Source organism: Rissa tridactyla, chromosome 7, assembly GCF_028500815.1.
Source record: "Rissa tridactyla isolate bRisTri1 chromosome 7, bRisTri1.patW.cur.20221130, whole genome shotgun sequence".
NCBI lineage: Eukaryota > Metazoa > Chordata > Aves > Charadriiformes > Laridae > Rissa > Rissa tridactyla.
The window spans coordinates 29764997-29784160 of record NC_071472.1 but is presented as its reverse complement, the minus strand read 5'-3'; the positions used below and the strand labels follow the sequence as shown (position 1 = coordinate 29784160).

Below are 19164 nucleotides of genomic sequence, written 5' to 3'. Positions count from 1 at the left end.
TGACACATTGCCTGTAACCAACACATGCTTTTAGTATCTGAATTTCCATTTTGAGTCCCCCATGTTGGGGACTGTGTTGGCTCCATCACCTGATCCCTTGACTGTGTGCGTGGTAGGGATTGCTGGGCTGCTTACCTTTTCTGTGATGATGGATGGAACTCTTGCTATGGAGCACTGGGAGTTTTTTGTCAGGGTTTGGAGGAGGACAACTTTGGAGAGTCCCACACCGTTACAACTTTAAACTGTATCCTCTTCCCTTAGCAGTACTTAGCGTTAGGGATGGAGGAGAAATAAATGTACACAAGTAAAGCAATAGTGTCTCAGGTGGCAGTATTTGTTGGGCTCATAACTTTTTTTTTTCTTTCTCCTTTCAGCATGTCAGACAGCAAACCAAAGAACAGTAGCCCTGTCCGCCTGCCTGAGGCTAACATGGGTCCTTCAACTCGCAATGCAGAACCAGAACAGCGTAAGACCATTTTGCCAAAATCATATCCATGATGCTAATCTCAGCTCAGACTTGCAACCACTTAACCTGGATTCTAGCTTTTGTGAAAATTAAGTTAGAACAAAGAAAATCCATTCCGAGTTGAAATTGTGACTAGTCTTAGACCTGACTTGATGTAGAACATGGTGGGGGGTGGGGTGGGGGGGAGATTGTTTTCTGAAGTCTCTGCCCGCGATGGCTTTCTCTGGTTATGAAGAGATCAGACTATCATTCCCTGATTTAATATGTTATGGTGTAGTGCACCTTGGGTTGTTCTTAGTCTAGCCTGCTTAGTGGGGTATGATGCCCATAATGTGTTCCAACCTCTTTTGGTACTGCCTTCTTTAAAAAGATGGCAATTAAAATATTTTGAAATGGAGAAGTGAGGCTGAGGTTCTTACTATGTTAAAGACACTTATGCTTGGGCTGTGTTTTCAAATGACTCGGCATTCGAGAATGCTTTTCAGAATACTAAATCAGCTAAGCTGATGGACCTTGGTTGCCTGAAGAATAGCAAATGAGTTAGTTGAATGACATCATTCCTCCAGTTAGAACGATGAATGGACAATGCTTGTATGAGTTATTAAACTGCCTGTGCAAGTGCCAAGGCCAACTTCTTTATTCCTTTTCACTGTAGCAAAGAAAGCATCTGGTGTTTTGTCTTTCTTCCGTGGCACTGGAGGGAAAAGCCCAGACCTGTCTTCCCAGAAGAAGGAGACCTTACGTGGCGCCGACAGTGCCTACTACCAGGTTGGACAGATGGGCAAAGAGGGAGCAGAAAACCAAGGAGCAGAGCCTCAAGGTACAAGACTGAGTCCACCTTCTGTCTTGGATTGTTACTTCTCCCAAATCTCATTCATGCTTATAAGGCCCAGAATGCACTCCTCCTCATACTTTTTCAACAGTCAGGATTACTCAACATGCATTGAAAATGAATGATTTGAGCATCAAATGTAGGTTTCTCCTAAAGATGTTCCTCTGCTTTATGAGAAGGGAAATAGGGATCTTTAAAACCCCAGTAACCATAGGGACATTGTGTAGTCTGGGCTTGAATACCTTTTGATTGAGTTGAGTCAATCAAAAAACAGCCCAGTCTCTTCCTCACTTCCTGTTTAACTTTCATTGTTTCAGCTCATGGAAAATGAATTAAGAGAAAACAGAAAGGAGAAAGCTTGTACTTACATGTCCAATGAATAGCAGTGCCTTTCTATCATACAATTATAGCTGTATCTCTCATTCCCTATGTATAGTTCCCTCTATATTCTCGGAAAAAAGTAAATACTTTTCTTGTAATGTGAGTTTACAAGTAGTGTCTTAGATGGCGTTCTCAGTAATAATAATGAACAACCCTGACTGAATGGTCCCTTTATGCCTTCAGATGACGCAGATGGAGGAGATGGCCAGAAGAAACAGCTGGTGAATCCCCATGTGGAACTCCGTGAGTAGTTGTAAATAGTAACTTGAAGTCTTTAACTGACAAACTCCTTTCCTCATGCAAATGTAATGGAAATCTTGAAGTTAATAATTATTTTTTCTTTGTATTGGGCAGGAAGGAAAAATACAGAGTAGTGCAGTTCTTACTGTAATCAGTCTCTCTGTTGTAAAAATACCCTATAAACCTTCTGTCTTTTTTAATTGATCTTTTGTCTGGATGCTTTCCCATATACTGTTTGCTAACATAAAGGAGGTTGACTTTCCTGTAAGTTTTCCATTTAAATCCTATTGATTTAAACTTCCGAAGTACAATAGTCCTGTGACAGGGATATTTAGCACAATAGTGTTCTTCTAGATGTCAGTAGAATCCCTAAGTCTCATCTCCGGTAGTCAGTATTGCGTGCTGTTACTGAGGAAGACCTTTTCTTTTTACAGAGTTTTCAGATGCGAATGCTAAGTTCTACTGCCGGATTTATTATGCTGGCGAGTTTCACAAGATGCGCGAAGTGATACTGGGGAGCAGTGAAGAGGACTTCATCCGATCCCTCTCTCACTCTATGCCCTGGCAAGCACGAGGTGGCAAATCTGGGGCTGCATTCTATGTGACTGAGGGTAAATGCAGCTTCTTCCTCCTTCGTAATTAGAGGGTATTATTTGGGGATGGTGGTGGTTAGTGTGTTGTTTAATCCCTGATTACCTCTAGCCAGAGGGTTGCTGACTGTGAAGTAGCCACTCAGAATGGAAAGTTAAGGGAATTGTTCTGGAGTCTTCAATATCAGAATATTTGTTTCTTTGTATGTGCAGGAGAACAAAATGTAGTTCTGTTTTTCAGTAGTAGCAGCTAGGGAGGCCAATTGAGCAGAAGGGTTGTATTCTCTTAGGCAGGATTCAGAACAAAAACTTGGGTATAATTCAAGGAAAACTGATTATCGAATACAGTGTTTCTTATAATCCCATGTGCTATAGTTGATTTATAGGCATTTTTTTAACCATGGCTCATTCTAGGCCCCTACTTGAAACAAGTCTTGAATGGAATGGTCTGTAAGCTGTTTCTGTTGTCTGTATAAGAAGCCCATATAGCTGTGGTAAATCTAACTTGGGCAGTCTGTTCTCCCTGACTTGCTAGAAGGCTGAAATCCAGAAATACAGAATATATGAAGTAAAAAAGGTTTCTAGAAATGAGCTTGTGTAGCTAAGGATTTAAGAGAACTGTAGTCCTTTAATTTTTCAAACCACTTCAAGCTGTGCAACAGTCCTAAAGAACTTGCAAAGAATACATCACTTACTGTATGTAACCCTGCTGCCTCTCTGTCTGATGTTAAAACAGATGATAGATTCATCTTGAAGCAGATGCCTCGTCTGGAAGTCCAGTCATTCCTTGACTTTGCTCCGCACTACTTCACTTACATCATTAATGCAGTTCAGCAGAAGGTATTTAATAAAAAAATGCATTTATTTGAGGCAGTGTTCTGTATTTTACAGACTAGTAACAATTTCCATTAACACATACTTTTCATTTAAGTAAAAGAAAATGTTAGAGGGTGTGAGTTGTACTAATAACGTGTTTTTAAGATGAAAAGTGGGAATTTTGCTGGAGCTTCTAAGCTGTAATCCACAGTCAGACAGTACAGTGGTGCCTCTAGTATTTGATTGCTGATTGTCTGTACACAGAGATCTTACCCCATGTCTTCTCTTTATCAGAAGCCCACAGCACTGGCCAAAATCCTTGGGGTATATCGAATTGGATACAAGAACTCTCAAAACAACACTGAGAAGAAGCTGGACCTGCTTGTTATGGAAAACCTTTTCTATGGCAGGAAAATGGCTCAGGTAAGCAGTTCCCCTGCAGTGCAGTTCTGACTGCGAGCAAGAGCAGAGTTACCAGTAGCTGTCTAGGTAACTCTGAACGTTGCATGTGCTGTCTATATCTAGCACTGCTCAAAGATGACAGTTTGTGCGTGTTTCCTTGTTACGTGATCCTTGGTAACTGGATGCCTATGTCAGCTAGTTCAGATAGCTGTAGTGCAGGCTTCAGTTTTTAGAAGTCTTACTTGTCTCTGCACTTCCAGTGTCTGAGAAAAAGCATTGCCAACCTAATTAGGAAAACATGAAACCTTTTTGCAAAGCTTTCAGAACTACTAACTGGGATTTCAGGCTAATTTGCTTAGAAGGAGAGCCTCACTGACGGAAAGGTGAGCTACTGTGTAGTGGAGGGAAAGCTAATAATGTTTTGAACCTACTGTTCTCTATCTAAATCACGTGTGGGACAAGATTTTGAGTTCAGTCTTGCCCTTAGTAAAGGAAAAGTGACTTTTATGAGGCAGTAGAATGAAGACCTTAAAATGACTGAGGGAAAATTCTCTTCAAATATAGAGTTGATGCTGAAAAGGAAGTTCGAATAAATGCCGCTTCTAAAACTAGACAGGATAAATTCTTTCCTCCTTCTGTCCCGGTGCCTGACCTCAAACGGGATGTTTGTGGGAGGAAGTGAGCTGGGGGAATTCTAGATGGATGTAAAGGATGTTGTTGTGGGTTTTCTTTTTGTTTGTTTTTTAAATCATGAGGGTGGTCAGGCACTAAAACAGAGACCCAAAGAGACTGTGAACTCTGTCCCTGAAGTTAGTGAAACATTGACTGGACAAGGCTTGAACAATCTTCTCTGACAGCACCTGCTTCAAGCAGGGCATTGGACTGGACACCTCCAGAGATCCTTTCCAACCTAATGATGATCTGTCTCTTGCCATGCCGACAGGTGTTAAATGGTGCTTCATGCAAGACCCACCTCCCTCTTCAGTGGCTTTACTTTTGTCAGCATTTGAGTCTGTAGAAGCTGGCTGGAAAACTGAATTTACCCATACAATATAAAAATAGGGGCACTCTTTTTCCTTTAAATTTAGGCTAAATATTAATTAAATAACTTGCCACCTCAATTGACAAATTTTAGGCAGAGCTTTCATGTAGGCTTCCATGCTACTCTCCACTGAACAAACTTTAAGTTTTTGTAGCATGAAAATGTTTAACTGAATTCCTCCTGTGGAGAAGGAAGGAGTTGCCCTGCCTTGCTGCCATCTTGAACCCTGCAGTTAAGTATGGTGAAGTCTTTAACCTCATAGAACAATGGAACAAAGTAGTGCTGTTCTCCATTTGCAGGTTTTTGACCTGAAGGGCTCCCTCCGGAATAGAAATGTTAAAACAGACACAGGCAAGGAAAGCTGTGATGTAGTCCTTCTGGATGAGAACCTTCTGAAGATGGTCCGGGACAATCCTTTGTACATCCGTTCCCATTGCAAGGCTGTGCTGAGAGCTTCCATACACAGTGATTCCCAGTTCCTTTCCAGCCACCTCATCATCGACTATTCCCTGCTGGTGGGTCGTGATGATACCAACAATGAGCTGGTTGTTGGGATCATTGGTAGGTTGTGTTTTGTATTTTCTTGCTTTCAGATGGTGAAACTGCTTTCTTCTGATTTAGGTGTTTATAGTACTCTTAGAACTGTACCACCACCACAAAGATGTGTGTCAGGAGAACTTTTCTTTTCCTTGATGAATACCCATGAGAGGTTAGGGTGGAGGAAGTCTCCCCAGCTCTTGTTAGGGCTTGTGTTAGCTATTTGTGTTCCTAAGAATATATGCAGGAGGCCTCACAGGTAGTGAAAAAGCGGTAAAGTTGGTGTTTAACCTACACTTTGACTTCAGTTGAAGTAGGAAAGGTTATTTGTATGCTTTAATGTGTTTAATTTTTAAAGTTAAATTCAGTAATGTTTATGTAGGCATTTAAATTTTAACTTGTGTGGAGGGCAAGAGGACAAGAAGTGTAACGGGCACAAACTTGAGCATAGGAAGTTCCACCTAAACATGAGGAGGAACTTCTTTACTTTGAGGGTGACAGAGCACTGGAACAGGCTGCCCAGAGGGGTGGTGGAGTCTCTATCTCTGGAGACACTCCAGACCCACCAGGACGCATTCTTGTGCAGCCTGCTCTAGGTGAATCTGCTTTGGCAGGGGGGTTGGACTAGATGATCTCCAGAGGTCCTTTCCAATGCCTATCATTCTGTGATTCTTTGAGGGGATCTAAGGAGAAATAATATTGATAGGGATGGAAGAGCAAAGTTAAATATCACAGGATCACTTGTGATGCTGTAGTCTGACCTGGATGGTATGAGTGACAACACAGTAATTACCTTGCCACATCCTCTGACTTGGGACTGGAAAGGAGACCCTTCATCTTCAGACAGGGAAACTTGTATTGTGCAAAAGACTTGGAGATGAAGCTGTTTTGCAGGATGTGGAAGTGACTCTTGGAAACAAGATGCTCTTGAAACCTAGCTCAGAAATGCTTACAGATGAGATCTCAAGCCAGGAGGTCTGGATTACTCTTTTTCTGATAAAGCTTGAAAGCCATTCCAGTAACACTTCTAATTGAGAATTGAAGTCCCAGCTACAAAGGACTGCAAGTTGTTATTACTTTCTAGTTTTGTAGGCTCTTGAATATTTGGGTAAATGAGACTCTGCTCCTTCTGTACATGTGGCTTTTTGCTGTCCTATGGAAAGTCTTACCTGATTAAAGAGTATATTTTCTATGATGTTTAAAGCTCATAGTTCATTGACTATGGTGAGAACAGCTGTTTGTGATCTGAAGGAGCTTGTTTAACACAAATAACTTCAAGAAGAAAGAACATGTCTGCTGTGTCAGCCTATCAAAATGTTCTCTAAGTGATACCCCGAGAACTTAAAGTACTGAAGCTAAATTTACGGTGGAGTCGGAACTAAAAACCATTAGCTTGGGCTAGTTTGAACCCGAGGTCTGAATCTCTACCTATTTTAGATCTTAATGTGATACAGGAAACAGGTGAGTTAGGTCTGTGAGGAGCTGTGATGACTATTTTATTTGTAGGCCCTGTTGTGTGGGGCTCTGGGCCTTGGGGCATGAAGTGACAGTAGTTAGTGCACAAACTGATGGTATCAGTTCTAAAGCACTCTAAGGGAGTGTTTCCAAAGAGTATTTGGGTAAATGGGTAAGTCTTAAGACTGGCAGGTCTGGGTGAGTTTTGCGTAAAGCACATCTGAGGTGAAACGTGTGGATACTTATGGGTGCCTTCTGTAAATCTAGAAACAGTAAATTCAAAATTGTATAATTACAGTTGTAGTCAAATATTAAGAGATAATGATATCCAGTAATGCAAAACTTAACTTCCTGCAGTTTCAGCTTTGCAGACCAAGATGTTCATGTGCTTGCAATGACTGAATCTCTGAAGGGGGCTTGGAAACAATTCTGAAGTCTTATCCCTGCAGCCCCCTCTTTCAGTTAGGGTCACTGATGGTGTTTTCCAGTCCTCCATATCATGAAGTGAAAAGTGGTTGCTTTTGGTTATCAAAGCTGTAGGTGGCTGCAATGATGAGGAATGCTACTGGCTTAAATGGGTGGGTGTCCAAGGCTTGATGCTTAGCTGTTGCACTAAAGTAGTGGGAGCTGTTATGGTGAAGTGGGGCTTCTTGATACGTTTCTGGGATGAGGATCAGCTAAGTGACTCTTGTGAATGAGCCCTTGAAACTTTAATGTCGGTAAAGACAGACGTGCCTGGGCAGTCTGCTCTTCTAGAGGCAGGAAGGCTTGATATTGGTATTCAACCTACCTAAATATAATCAATACTCTGGAAAGTAAGGCAACTGCTAGGGAGAACGCTGAAGTTCTGGCTATGGAAGCCTACTGCTTTCTTGTCCGTTTTGAGGGGAAATAGATACATTTTAGAACAGCATTGCTTGGGTTGCAGCAAATATGACGTGTTTTCATGTGGATTTTCTTTTTATTGCAACAGACTACATTCGCACTTTTACCTGGGACAAAAAACTTGAAATGGTAGTGAAGTCAACTGGCATCTTGGGAGGACAAGGTGAGTCCAGAATGAAAGCAAAACTTTTGATCTAGTTTACTTGCTACTTGGAAGCTTCCAATAACTGTGCTAATAAAGCCACAACTTCCCCACTGTGCAGATTTGCAACACTAGATTAAGTTGTCCAGAACAGGGGAAGGAATAACAAGTTTCAGAAAAACTAATACATCGATCTGCCTCCATGAGTGACCCTTTAAGTACTATAACTCCTGGTGATGAGGTAAAGGTCATCTACTTCTCAGATCGTTATTTTCTGTTTCTTAATTACCAACTACTCACATACAAACTTAGTCATCCATACAGAGATACTAGCAAAAAACTTTGCTCCCTGGTTTCAGAAGTTGTTTTCTGAGCCCAGAAAAATCAGATGCACTCTGTGGAGGAATCCTTATCCAATGATTGACTAGTGCCTGTATTTTGAGGAACTGAGGAGTTCCCTTTGTGGAAGGGAGTAGAGTACCTTTTGTGCAGCGTTGCCTAGCGTTGCCACATGTTAGTAGGAGGACTGGAAAGAGAAGGGGAACAATTGATGTACCACTGCACAGGTTTCTGGAAAAGATAAGAGCATGTCTGTGAAGTTAAATTCTTCATGGGAGAAATTTGCATCCCTGCTAGAGAACCTCAAAGACCTGTAAACAGGAGACGAGAAAAAGAAACAAACTGATCAGGGCTGATGTAAAAAGCGTAGATGGTTCCTACAGCTTCAGGTATCTCAATTCAGTGTTAGGGGTCCAGAGCTTGATCTGTCTTCTGAATGTTTAAAATAAAAATAAAAAAAAAAAGGCAACTGACACTGCTTTTTGGTTCCAAGGCCCTTCCATGCACAGTATGCCTTCATGATTATGCGGTCTGGTGTTGTAATCTCATGTCATATCTGTCTTTGCTGCAGTATACCCTTTAGCCCATTTGTAGCTGCTCTTGTCTCTTTCCCATTAGGTAAGATGCCAACTGTGGTCTCTCCAGAACTGTACCGGACCAGGTTTTGTGAAGCTATGGACAAATATTTCCTCATGGTGCCAGACCATTGGACGGGACTGGGCCTGAATTGCTAAGCTAAAACCCATATTGGGAAAGCACAAGAGGACAACTATAGGCCACTCTCTTCCTGTGGTCTGTCCATCAGTAAGCAAGAAGATTGCAATCCCACGTCTACACTGACCATGTGTGTCATCTCATGAAGTGTGAAATCTGCTTGTTGCACTTTAATCCACTCTTGGAGGCTGATAAGCGAACCAGCCTCACTAAGGATCTAAGCTGTAAGGTACCACTGAACAGCATTGATAAGAGGCATTCCCTCTGTCTTTCGGGAAGATGATGCTATCTCTGTGTAAGAGCACTGAAACGGATACTATCCAGTTCTTGATGATGTGGAAGTACCTGAACTCCAAGTCTTGCACTGCCTAAGTGATGTTGAATATGAGCAGCTTGTGTTTCTGTAGTGGATGTGTGGTACTGCAAATGTGAAATAAACCCCCCTCTGTGTGGGTGGGTGGGTGAGAGAAGAATGAAATTAATGCCCGAGTTCTGCTGTTGTTGCAGTGATCTGTAGTTGATCTGTTTAGGATCCATGAATAACTTCTCTTGCTCATGCTCTGCACCTTCCATTTTTTCCTGGATTCTGTAAACAGTATTTTTTTTTTTTTTTAAGGCAGCTCCACAGCTATAATGCCATATCACTACATCTTTTAAGTTACATTACTGGAGTACAACTCTGTCTTTATCTGTCATAAATTCATTTTAGCTGAATCCCATAAAATTGGGTTGTCAGTCATCAGCATACTGCGAAACCCCAAACATATCCCTTCATAAACAGTGCTTTGATCTGAATGTTGCCCAAGTACCTGGGAACATGTAACTAAAAAAAAAATACCCTTTAATTTAACAAGATTTGATTAATTATAGTTATGAAGCTGATTAACCCTTTCCTTAGCAGAAGGCTCTAAGTTACTAGTCAAAATGAAGCAAACTGCCTTAGAGTGACAGCTTTCTCCTTAATGAAACCATCATTCCTGGCAGATCACTTCAAATCCATTTCAGTTCCCCAGGACTTTCAAACAATGTATTTACCTCATGGTGAAACTTTGCCAGGAGAATGTTTTTCTTGCATCTATGACATGCTGATGAGAATGAGCATCCAGATCTCATCACACTGTGTAGTCCCAATGGAAAAACTATCTCTTCAGCAGTATTAATTTTTTTTTTCTTTGCACCACTGAGATGAATGTAGTCATCTTTTTCTGTAAAAAGAAAAACCTGAACTCACAGGTATCTTGTATGATAGATAAGATGTGCAGAGGTCTGTGAATCTCCGTTATGACAATAAGCACTTCTTTCCATTTTTATTAATTTTACCTGTTTTTGTAGATGATGAGTTTACTTTTTAGCATCATTATAATATAGGCCAGTAAATAAAAGGGTTTCTCTTTTTTATGAGTTTGAGAGGCAAGAATACTGTCCTTTGACTTCCAGTCTCTGATAGAGGGACTTGAAACAGACATGGAGTCTGGGACAGTATAGCTCTTTGACCACTTGCTTGTTCTGACCAGTTGCCTGGTAGTGCCATCTTCACTGTAACTATGGATTGAAATGTGTATTTTGTTCACTCCTCCTGTGTTCAGTATCTTCTTCTGCAGCAGATGGTGGCGGCTCTGTTCCGGAGTGACAGCTGGGTAGCACTGCGGAAGGAAAATGCCAGCAGTGAGAACTGAACTGTTGGCCCCCAAAAACAAGCAGTGCAGCTCAAGTCTGAGCTGCCAGGTGTCAACAGTCATTTCTGTTGGAAGAAGTTTTCCCCGCCCTGTTGCAAAGCTCTGAAGGATGAGCAAAGATGCTGACCTTGAAGCAGCAGAAATGGAAGTATTCTCACTTCCTTTGTACAATGTAATCATTGTTTCTGGAGGTGCAGAGTTGAAGGCTGCAGTAACGTGTGCTGTGGAAAGATGACACAGTACTTCTTGCTTCCTCTGGCCCAGAATCCCTTCGGTCCAACACAGTACATCAGGTACAGCTGACCACCTCTGGGACACATCAGGCCTCCTGTGTTGAAATGTACTCCCAGGATGGCTGGCTCTGGGGGGGGGCCTTGTGTAATGGGGAACTAACGAGTCCATCAGCTCAGTGCTGCTCTCAGTTCTGTGACTTCTGCCTTCTTTCTTGCTCCACTGATGGGATGCCATGCAGCCTGAGTCTGTTCCAGTCTCAGTTAAAGTTTACATGTGTTCTTCCTCCTTCCCCTCCTAAAGTTTACAGGGCAAAAACTTGACTTGCCTAAGCACCTGAGGTGACCCAACAGCAGCTGGTTATGTTATCTTCTGCCTTTGTCAGTATGTGTATTGGTTGATGGAGCATGAAAATGGGCAGTGTCATGGCATCTGCACTAGACTAATGCAGAGCTGTGATGTACTAGCCCTGTCCTGTCACCAGGACACCAGTGATGTACTGCTTGTCTTCCAGAGTCCCAAGCAGCTGGCTCTAAAGCATCATGATCATCTGACTGTAGCTGATGTTCCCCTGTACGTGACAGCATGAGGCCATCAGCACTGTAAAAATGAGAGAACTTTCCTTTGGCTCGCTGTTTTGCAGCCTGTGAACACAGAGCCCGAGCGTGTGAATTGTGACCTTCTTGGACTGAAGTTACAGCAGTTGGAGCTTTGCAGGAGTGATCTTGAGCCGGCATCAACAGCTAACTTTGGCTCAGGATGTGGCTGATAGACTAGTCCTGACCAGCCTGGAGTAAATAGCAAACTACTAGTCATGGGTAACACAGTCGCTGCTGTATCAACTGGAATTGGGACATTTTTGGGTGCTTTGTAACATAAAGCTGTAAGCATTTCTAGTTCAAATCCCAGCAGCTGAGCAGATCTCCTCAAACGTTCCCGTTTCAGAATAAGAATTGTCCTGGCATTTCACTTTCTACAGAGATGCGTTTCTCAAAAGAAGAGCAATACTTCGTGCAGAAGAGATCTTTGAGAGAGCTCCTTGTGGGGCTGTGTTAGGTCTGTGTCCCTGCAGCATGCCCAAGGATGTCCTGGGGGAGCAGCCTAGGTATTACATCAGCCCTTAGATTAGAGTTTTTTATTTCTTTATAACACAGGTTTAACATATATGTGTGTAAGCAAATCCCAGTTGCAACATGAAGAACTGCATTTCTTCAGAGCTACGCTGGCTCTTTTTCTTCTGTTTTGATCTGAGGACTTTTGACAAATGCCTAAATCTTGTCCCAGTCAGAAGCTATGACTTGCTTTGAGTCATCCTGTAGACAGCAGAATGCCTTGTAGTGGCCCGGTGGTGCATTCTGTCCCCCAAAAGCACATGAAGGACTCTTGCTGGTTAAGTAGCTCTGCTGGGTTCAGGGGAGTTACCTGTGGAGCGGACTCTCCTCTGAGAATGACCAAAACTAAATGAATCGCTCACTAGCAGGTGGCCAGACTGATCATTATTCAAAGCACTTGATGTACCATAATGTACGTATTTCTAATCTACCTTGGTTCAGCCGTATTTTATAAAATTGATGTACTAAACTATTTGAGAATAATTGCCTTGATTACTTGGAGAATCAAAATGTAATGTATATAGATACAAATAAAGTGACTAAAATATACTTGAGTCTGTTCTATGTGGTGGAGCAGATAGGCCTCATAGCATCCCATTTTCCTGATCAGAGACCGAGCCCTCTGCTTGCTCTGCAGCAATTGCTGTGTCGGAGGTTGCCAGCTTTGTGTGCAGTCTAACCGTGCCTGTCATTTCTCTATACCTTGCAGTTCGTCTCTTCTAATGGAGTAGGACATCTGGGCAGCTCTCCAGGTCAGTGGCAGTAGAGTGTGCAAATAACCTTGCGCTTCTCCCACCTTCTCCCCACCTGCTTTTCAACATACAGTGCTGTGTGAGACAGGGAGTCAATTTTGTCCAGCAGATGGTGGTGTTGCTGTGGCTCAATTCTTCCAAAGAGGTAGAGCACATTCCTCAGGAAAAATCTCCAGGTATTTCCATAGTCTTCTCTTAAGTTGACTATATAAAGAAAAAAATCCAAAGAGGTCTGAAAATTAATGGTGTGTCTTGATTGCTTCATATTAACCTGGTATATAGTAACTTCTCTTAAAGCTAAAAATGATGTGTGATTAATTCCGGGAAGGGGGACTTGGTTCCTAGAATATAAAGCTCAAAATCTAAAACCGAAGGATTTTACCTGCGTTATGTACCATCACCACCTTTTGCCAGGTGAGAATGAGTTCTTTTAGGGCAAAAGGTGGGATACTCAGTTCAGGGGCAGTGCTGCCTTCTGCTGGTGCAAGGCTGAGTGGTGGGACTTGAGGGGCTTCTGGCATGAAGTTGAAAAGCACAAACGCAGGGCTGTCAAACAGCATTCCTCTAATACTTGCAAGTGGGGCTGCCAACACCTAGTAAAGGACAAGAGTTGTGCTCTGAGCAAAACTTTTGGTCTGTACAGCAGTCATCAGTGTTAGAAAATGAAATGGTAATTGCATGTGTCTTCCATTGATGCAACTGATGGTATGAGACATTGGTCAACTTCCCCATTACCACCTTGAGTTAGACAATACTACTATTTAAAAAAAAAAAAAGTTGGGATTCACCATCTCCCTCTATGCTGTAATGTCTCAATTTGAGTCCTATGGTGTCTTAATGTGGAGATACACAAGCAACAAGGAATACTTCAGTTCTAGTGTGGAGGTTTTAAGTCACTGCAGATACAGAGTAACCTTGCACGATAATTGGGAAAAGCCAGGCCATCCCTCATTTCTCCCTGTTCTCAGGGGACAGAACTGAAAATCTGGCACACTAGAGATTCAAGACGTAGCAGTGCTAGCCACTGATAGTAGCCTAGTATTGCTGCTAAGGTACTAAAGTAATAACAAAACAGGAATCTAGGCTTTCCAAGCTCCTGCTGTGGAGCCTTGGTTTGTTGTCAGATCTCTGTGAGGAAGAAAAAGAACCAAAAAAATAAACCACTTCATTTTTTGGTGAGAGGAGGTTTGTCTGTATCTTTAAATGTGTGCCTGGAGGCAATGCCTACTTCTGAAAAGATGAAGGATGACAGAAACAGGTAAGAAGAATGGGGTTGGGGCCTTGTTTGGTAATCCAGCAGAGTCAGAATGCCCCAACGTGTCCAGCCCCTGCTGCCTCTCATGGCATGGAAGCCCTACACCAAGTGATGTGTGTGAGGGCAGAAAGCGATGCTTAGTTTGAATGATGAAAACCCATGCTGAAATATCCCTGGTTATGAATTACTATCATCCTACATACCGAGCGTAAGCTTCGCAGAGCTCCAAGCAAGCAAGGCCTTGGGAGCAGAAATCCAGGTTGATGCGAACACAGACCCACCGCCCGTGAAGGAGGAGTTGGTACGCAAACTGTTACAGGAGGGTGACCCCATGAAGCTGTGGAATGAATCCTCCTGGGGGCTGTCACGTGTCAAATGGAGCACGTGATTGGGAAAAGCCAGCACGGATTCACCAAGGGCAAATTGTGCTTGGCAAAACTGATTGCCTTCTAGGACACGTCGTCCGTGTCATTTGTGGAGCTGCTTTCATCGCACCTCCTCTCCTGTGATCATAGGCAGCTTCTCTGTTGGAGGCCTTGCTTGTAGATCTCTGTAGGTAAACTTGTGTTATCAGAATTAGCTGGCATTAGGTCTCTGGTCCTAACTGAAGAGTTTTTCTCTTCAGTGTGAAGGCTACCTGACTAGTCCGTAGTCCTTGCAGCCTTAGCAAACTATCTTCTGACGCTTTCCACTTGCTTACCACTATATTAAGTAAACAAGTTCTGGAAGCAGAAAAAAATGTGCTAGGTATGCAGGAGCTGCGGTATGAGGAGTCCTGAGGAGAAAGAATAGAGCTTTGGTAGTGAAAGGTCCATTGCAGTCAATACTTTTTAGGATGACAGAACTGGCTGTACGGGTAAATATGCAAGATGAGTTGTAAAATCTGATTGCCATTCTGAGGGAGAGATGTCAAGGCTTAGTAATTACAGCCTCACCTTTGAAGCGCTGAAGATGACTTGTGTGGGGAAAATAGCAAGCATGTAAAAAAGCAAGCATGTCAGTAGAAGAAGAATGTGAGAGAAGAGTATAAAAGCTGATTTATGCCAATTATCATATCGGAAAGTATTCTTACAGAAAGGTGTGTTTTGGCTGCCAGAAACAGAAGAATCCTGCCTTCAGCTCTGAGGATTTTGTGGTGCTTCGTCTGTGGAGCTGACAAAGAGAAGGTGGAAGAAAGAGGCACAGAACAGCACTGCTGAAGTTAAAAACGAGAACTCCCCAAAACAGGTAAGAGTGTGCTCATAGCTGAAGTACTAAATCACTGAGAAATACTCCCTACCATTCCCTAGAATTGTTTAGCCTTTGGTTGTCTGCACGTGACCCTGAAACTGCAGTTTTGAGTGAAGTTTCCTGGACTTTGTCTTTGAAACAGAACTTCATGCGTTACAAGGTCCCGTATGTTGTTATCTGTGTTTGGCACAGGCACAAAATAATTTAAAAGTTTACTGCAGTTAGGAAGCTCTTTTTGCTGAAAAGGTAGATGTGAGGAAAAAAACTGCTGATTACTGTATAGTTACAGCAGGAGACTGCAGATTGTTTTGTGTTGCTTGTAAAATGTTAGCAGTTTGAGGGCCTGCAGGAGATCAGCTCCTGAATCCTCGCTGCCACCTGCTGCCACTCGGCTGGCTGCATGCTTGCTTAAATTACCTCACAGGATGGAAATATGACCTTAGCGGCAGTTCTGTGTTGTTGTCTGGGTGTCTCAATGTGCTGTGAATCTACCTCTGAAGAGGCAGAGGACTGAAGTCTCATAATACCCGAATGTGTACTTCAGTGAGGACAGACGTCTTTTCTGTTAATGTCTATGGTCAGTAAAAACGTGACGGCCGTATCCTGCTCTGTGTGGAAGAAAGGATCCTCTTTGTACTAAGGATCCTGGGGCTGTGGAATTTCTTAACGGTTTCCATCCAAAATAGCAAGAACAGAGCGCTGATCTTAGTATGTCAGCACAAAATCAGTTTATAGCCTTTTGTGATGTGAACACAGTACTCTTTTTTTTTTTTTTTTTAAAAAAAAGGTTTGTACAGTGAAAAGAAGTTTTTAATTCCATGTTATCTGCTAGTTAGATATATTTCTATATTAATAAGTTTTTATAGATGTATTCAATAGTAAATAGTGGTTATATATAGCATCGTGTTTGAATAGTGATTATTCTCTCCATAGGAATGTCAGAATTCATGACTAGCATAACTTTTATTTACTTGTTTAGTTTTGGGTCAACCCCCCTACTTTCTTCCAGTATCTCTCAGCAGTATTTGGGTAGAGCCGTCTTGTGTGCTTCAGGTTGTCTGTGGGAACTGCAGAGCGCTCTCTGTTCGATCTCAGAGCTCTCTTCCTTTCACTGGCAGTGGCCACTCTGCCTGTTCCCGAGTAGCACACCGAGCCGAACAGCCCTAACAACCAAATTCACGACAAGTATTTTCATATCCAGTTTCTGTGGGCACCCTTATTTATACGCAGAGAATATACAGCAAATGAAGGCATATATTAAGGATTGAATCAAAGGCAATATAACGGCTGAAGATGTTTTTACTAAAGGTACCTCCAGAAAAAAATCAGGCTGCTCCAATGTGGATTCCTCAGAGGCAGTACTTCCTTACACACGACTGTTTAAACCTGGGGGTGAACAGTGAACCAATGTGGTAATGCCAACCCGTGTTAAAGATGCAAAGACAATTAATGATCAAAATACCGATGTTCACATTGAATTCTCTAACAGGTGTTAAAACGACTAATAGTGACTTACACCAGTGTCATTTGTTAGTGTACTCAGTGGCTTCCGAAGCTTTTCAGGTTAGCACAAACCAAGTTAAAACTTGTTTTCTAAACCCAGTGTGCTTAGGGAGGCAGGGGACCTGCTGGTACTCAGGGATTGATCTGGAGTGAATTCTAACTTTAAGCTGCAGTTTAAGATGAAATGTAAGATGAAGACGGCCTACAGTTTGCTGTCGTATGATGTTTCATGTTTTTATCTTGCTGTCATATTACACAAGGCAATTGTGCACCAAGATGCTATGTTGTAAAGTAAAGCATTTACATGTTTACGCACAAAATATTTTTCTTTTTCTGCACAGATAGGGAGATGTTTTTTCCCCATGCATTCAGATGTTGATGTTGGAGTATAACCTCTGATGGCCCACGCTGGCATTCATGAGAGAGAGCTCTTCTGCTTTTCTGCAAGTACAAAAGCAATGACAAAATATTTCTCAGGGAGGCCAATGTTTTGTTTAAGAAAAACTTGTTCTGTAAGCTCAGTGAAATTGCCACCACTGTCCCTATTTTACCAGAAAAAAATGTGGACTCCTGATTTCAGAATCAAGTCTGCATCTCTCGCTTGTCCAAAATTTTAAAGGCATTTTGTTAAAAACCTGTATGTACGTTGCGGTACTTAGTTTTTAGCCTGTTAGATCCCTGTGCTCTACTAATTATTCTGCAACAGGATAACAGTCTGAAGTAAAAGTTGTGCAGAATACCTACGCTTAAGACTCTTTCCTGCTATTTAAGATTCCAGGTAACACTTTTGCTGTGCTCTTTTCTGCTGTATTTAGCATGATGCCCCTTTATTTTCAGCTAAGCATATATAGGTCCAAAGTCCTGTAGGAATCTGGTCTTTTCTCTGTAGTGCACATGCTTAGCCCTTGGCCCAAACGCCTTGAGTAGAGAAAGGTGAAAAGGTGACAAAGTGCCTCCCTGTCTTAGCTGAACTGAGTGCGTGTAACACCCCATCCTACAGAGCGTTACCACATCTTGTGTGATGCCGTAAGCAGAGACCTACGCCATTACAACTGGAATAACGAAGTCATTAAGACACAATGATCCAGTGATCAAAAATAGGATAATAAAGTAAGTGAACATCATTACTGAATAGAGAGCATTGAATTACAGTTGTGGAGATGGGATGGGAATATAGTAACTTTTCTCAGTTGTTTACATGGGATATTTTTCTATGTAGCCTCAGCAAAAATGGAACACATCATGTCCTAGACGTGGGCTTCTGCTACTGAACCAGCTGACATCTTCTGACATAACAAAAGCAAACTAGCTACATGATAAAGTTGTGTATCTAGGGCAGCACAATTGGGATTGCTTAACGTAAACATATGCACACAGCAAGAGGAATAAAATGTTTTCTTTTTCTACCAGGATTATAAAGGCTATCTGAAACACGTACTACAGGGAGAAAACTGTTTTCTGGAAACACCAGGTCAGCTGTGTGGATTTCTGTTGGTTGAAAGGATCTGTAATCAATTCTGATTAAAGTGTGTTCTTGCTAACGTGTCTGGTACTTGACAAGGATGGAAAAGAAAAGCGTAAGGTCATTCTTTAGGTGGCTCCATGGCAGCCTATAATATGCAGGAAATCATATCAACTTCTTCATGTAAGTTTGAGCTGCCTTATGGAAAAACAATATTCTGCTTCCTGTCCCTTAAGACCTAGAAAAAAACAGCTCTTTAAGGCAGTATTTCCGATTCCAGCTCTCTTGTATAGTCAGAATTCACCAGAACTAACTTGTTTGTACTGCGTATCATACTCTAAAGAAACACCAACCCCTACTTATTTCAGCTCTTGACTGTTTTTTGAGACAGTGACTTTTTTGTGTTGGCTTGTTAAAAATACACGCCAAATGTTAACAGACATGACTCCTGTAGCCTTAGTCAATGCATAGTCTGCAGAATACACTGATCATACACATTCATTTAGAAAACATTCTTCTTTATGCGCAACTAACTGTAATTAATTTCTCTTGGCAGCTACTAACACAGAGAAAAGTCTATTAGAGCTTAGAAAATTAAACAGACTCCTTGTACTGCTAACATTGGGGGTGAGTACTTAACATCACGTTAATGATTTACCTTTAGCTGTTTATTATCTGACGTGTGGTGGCTCACATATAGATGGAAGAAAAAAATTAGTAATGAATTCTAGCATACAGAGAAAGACCAAGGTTGAAAGTAGTTGGACTTGGAACGTCACTGTCTCCAGATGCAAAGTTTCAGTAAATGAAATAAGTTCTTTTTGTGCATTCCTGTTGAAAATTTTAAATATTAACATATCTTAAGTCTTTTTATAAACTGATAAAAATATATGGAACTTCCACAACTAATTACACCTCAAGCGCACTCAGGAATGGAAAAAAATCAAACTTGCCAAACTTAATCAAAACATGATCTTTCCAACTGCAGACCATATAAAATCAATATGTTGCTTGAAACTTTTGCTATATTTTCTCTATTCTATTTTTATGCTTTTTAGCAGAAGTAGGAGCCAAATATGTCTTGGAAACTTTGTTGTTTTAC

The 19164-nt window shown here is 41.8% G+C and overlaps 1 protein-coding gene across 32 annotated transcripts in view; it reads left to right on the top strand.

Moving 5' to 3' along the window:
- The window catches only part of PIKFYVE (phosphoinositide kinase, FYVE-type zinc finger containing), a 79691-nt gene that overhangs the window by 57084 nt on the left and 3443 nt on the right, over nt 1-19164 (top strand). For 12 of the 32 annotated variants that reach the window (XM_054209460.1, XM_054209464.1, XM_054209465.1 and 9 more), the window contains 10 exons: nt 375-466; nt 1122-1286; nt 1863-1922; nt 2354-2530; nt 3246-3349; nt 3620-3748; nt 5069-5330; nt 7735-7809; nt 8746-9070; nt 12570-18689. In XM_054209460.1, coding sequence (XP_054065435.1) covers nt 375-466; nt 1122-1286; nt 1863-1922; nt 2354-2530; nt 3246-3349; nt 3620-3748; nt 5069-5330; nt 7735-7809; nt 8746-8861 — 1180 coding nt within the window. In that variant the 3' untranslated portion in view covers nt 8862-9070; nt 12570-18689. The other 20 variants (XM_054209448.1, XM_054209441.1, XM_054209437.1 and 17 more) reach the window with 18 other exon arrangements.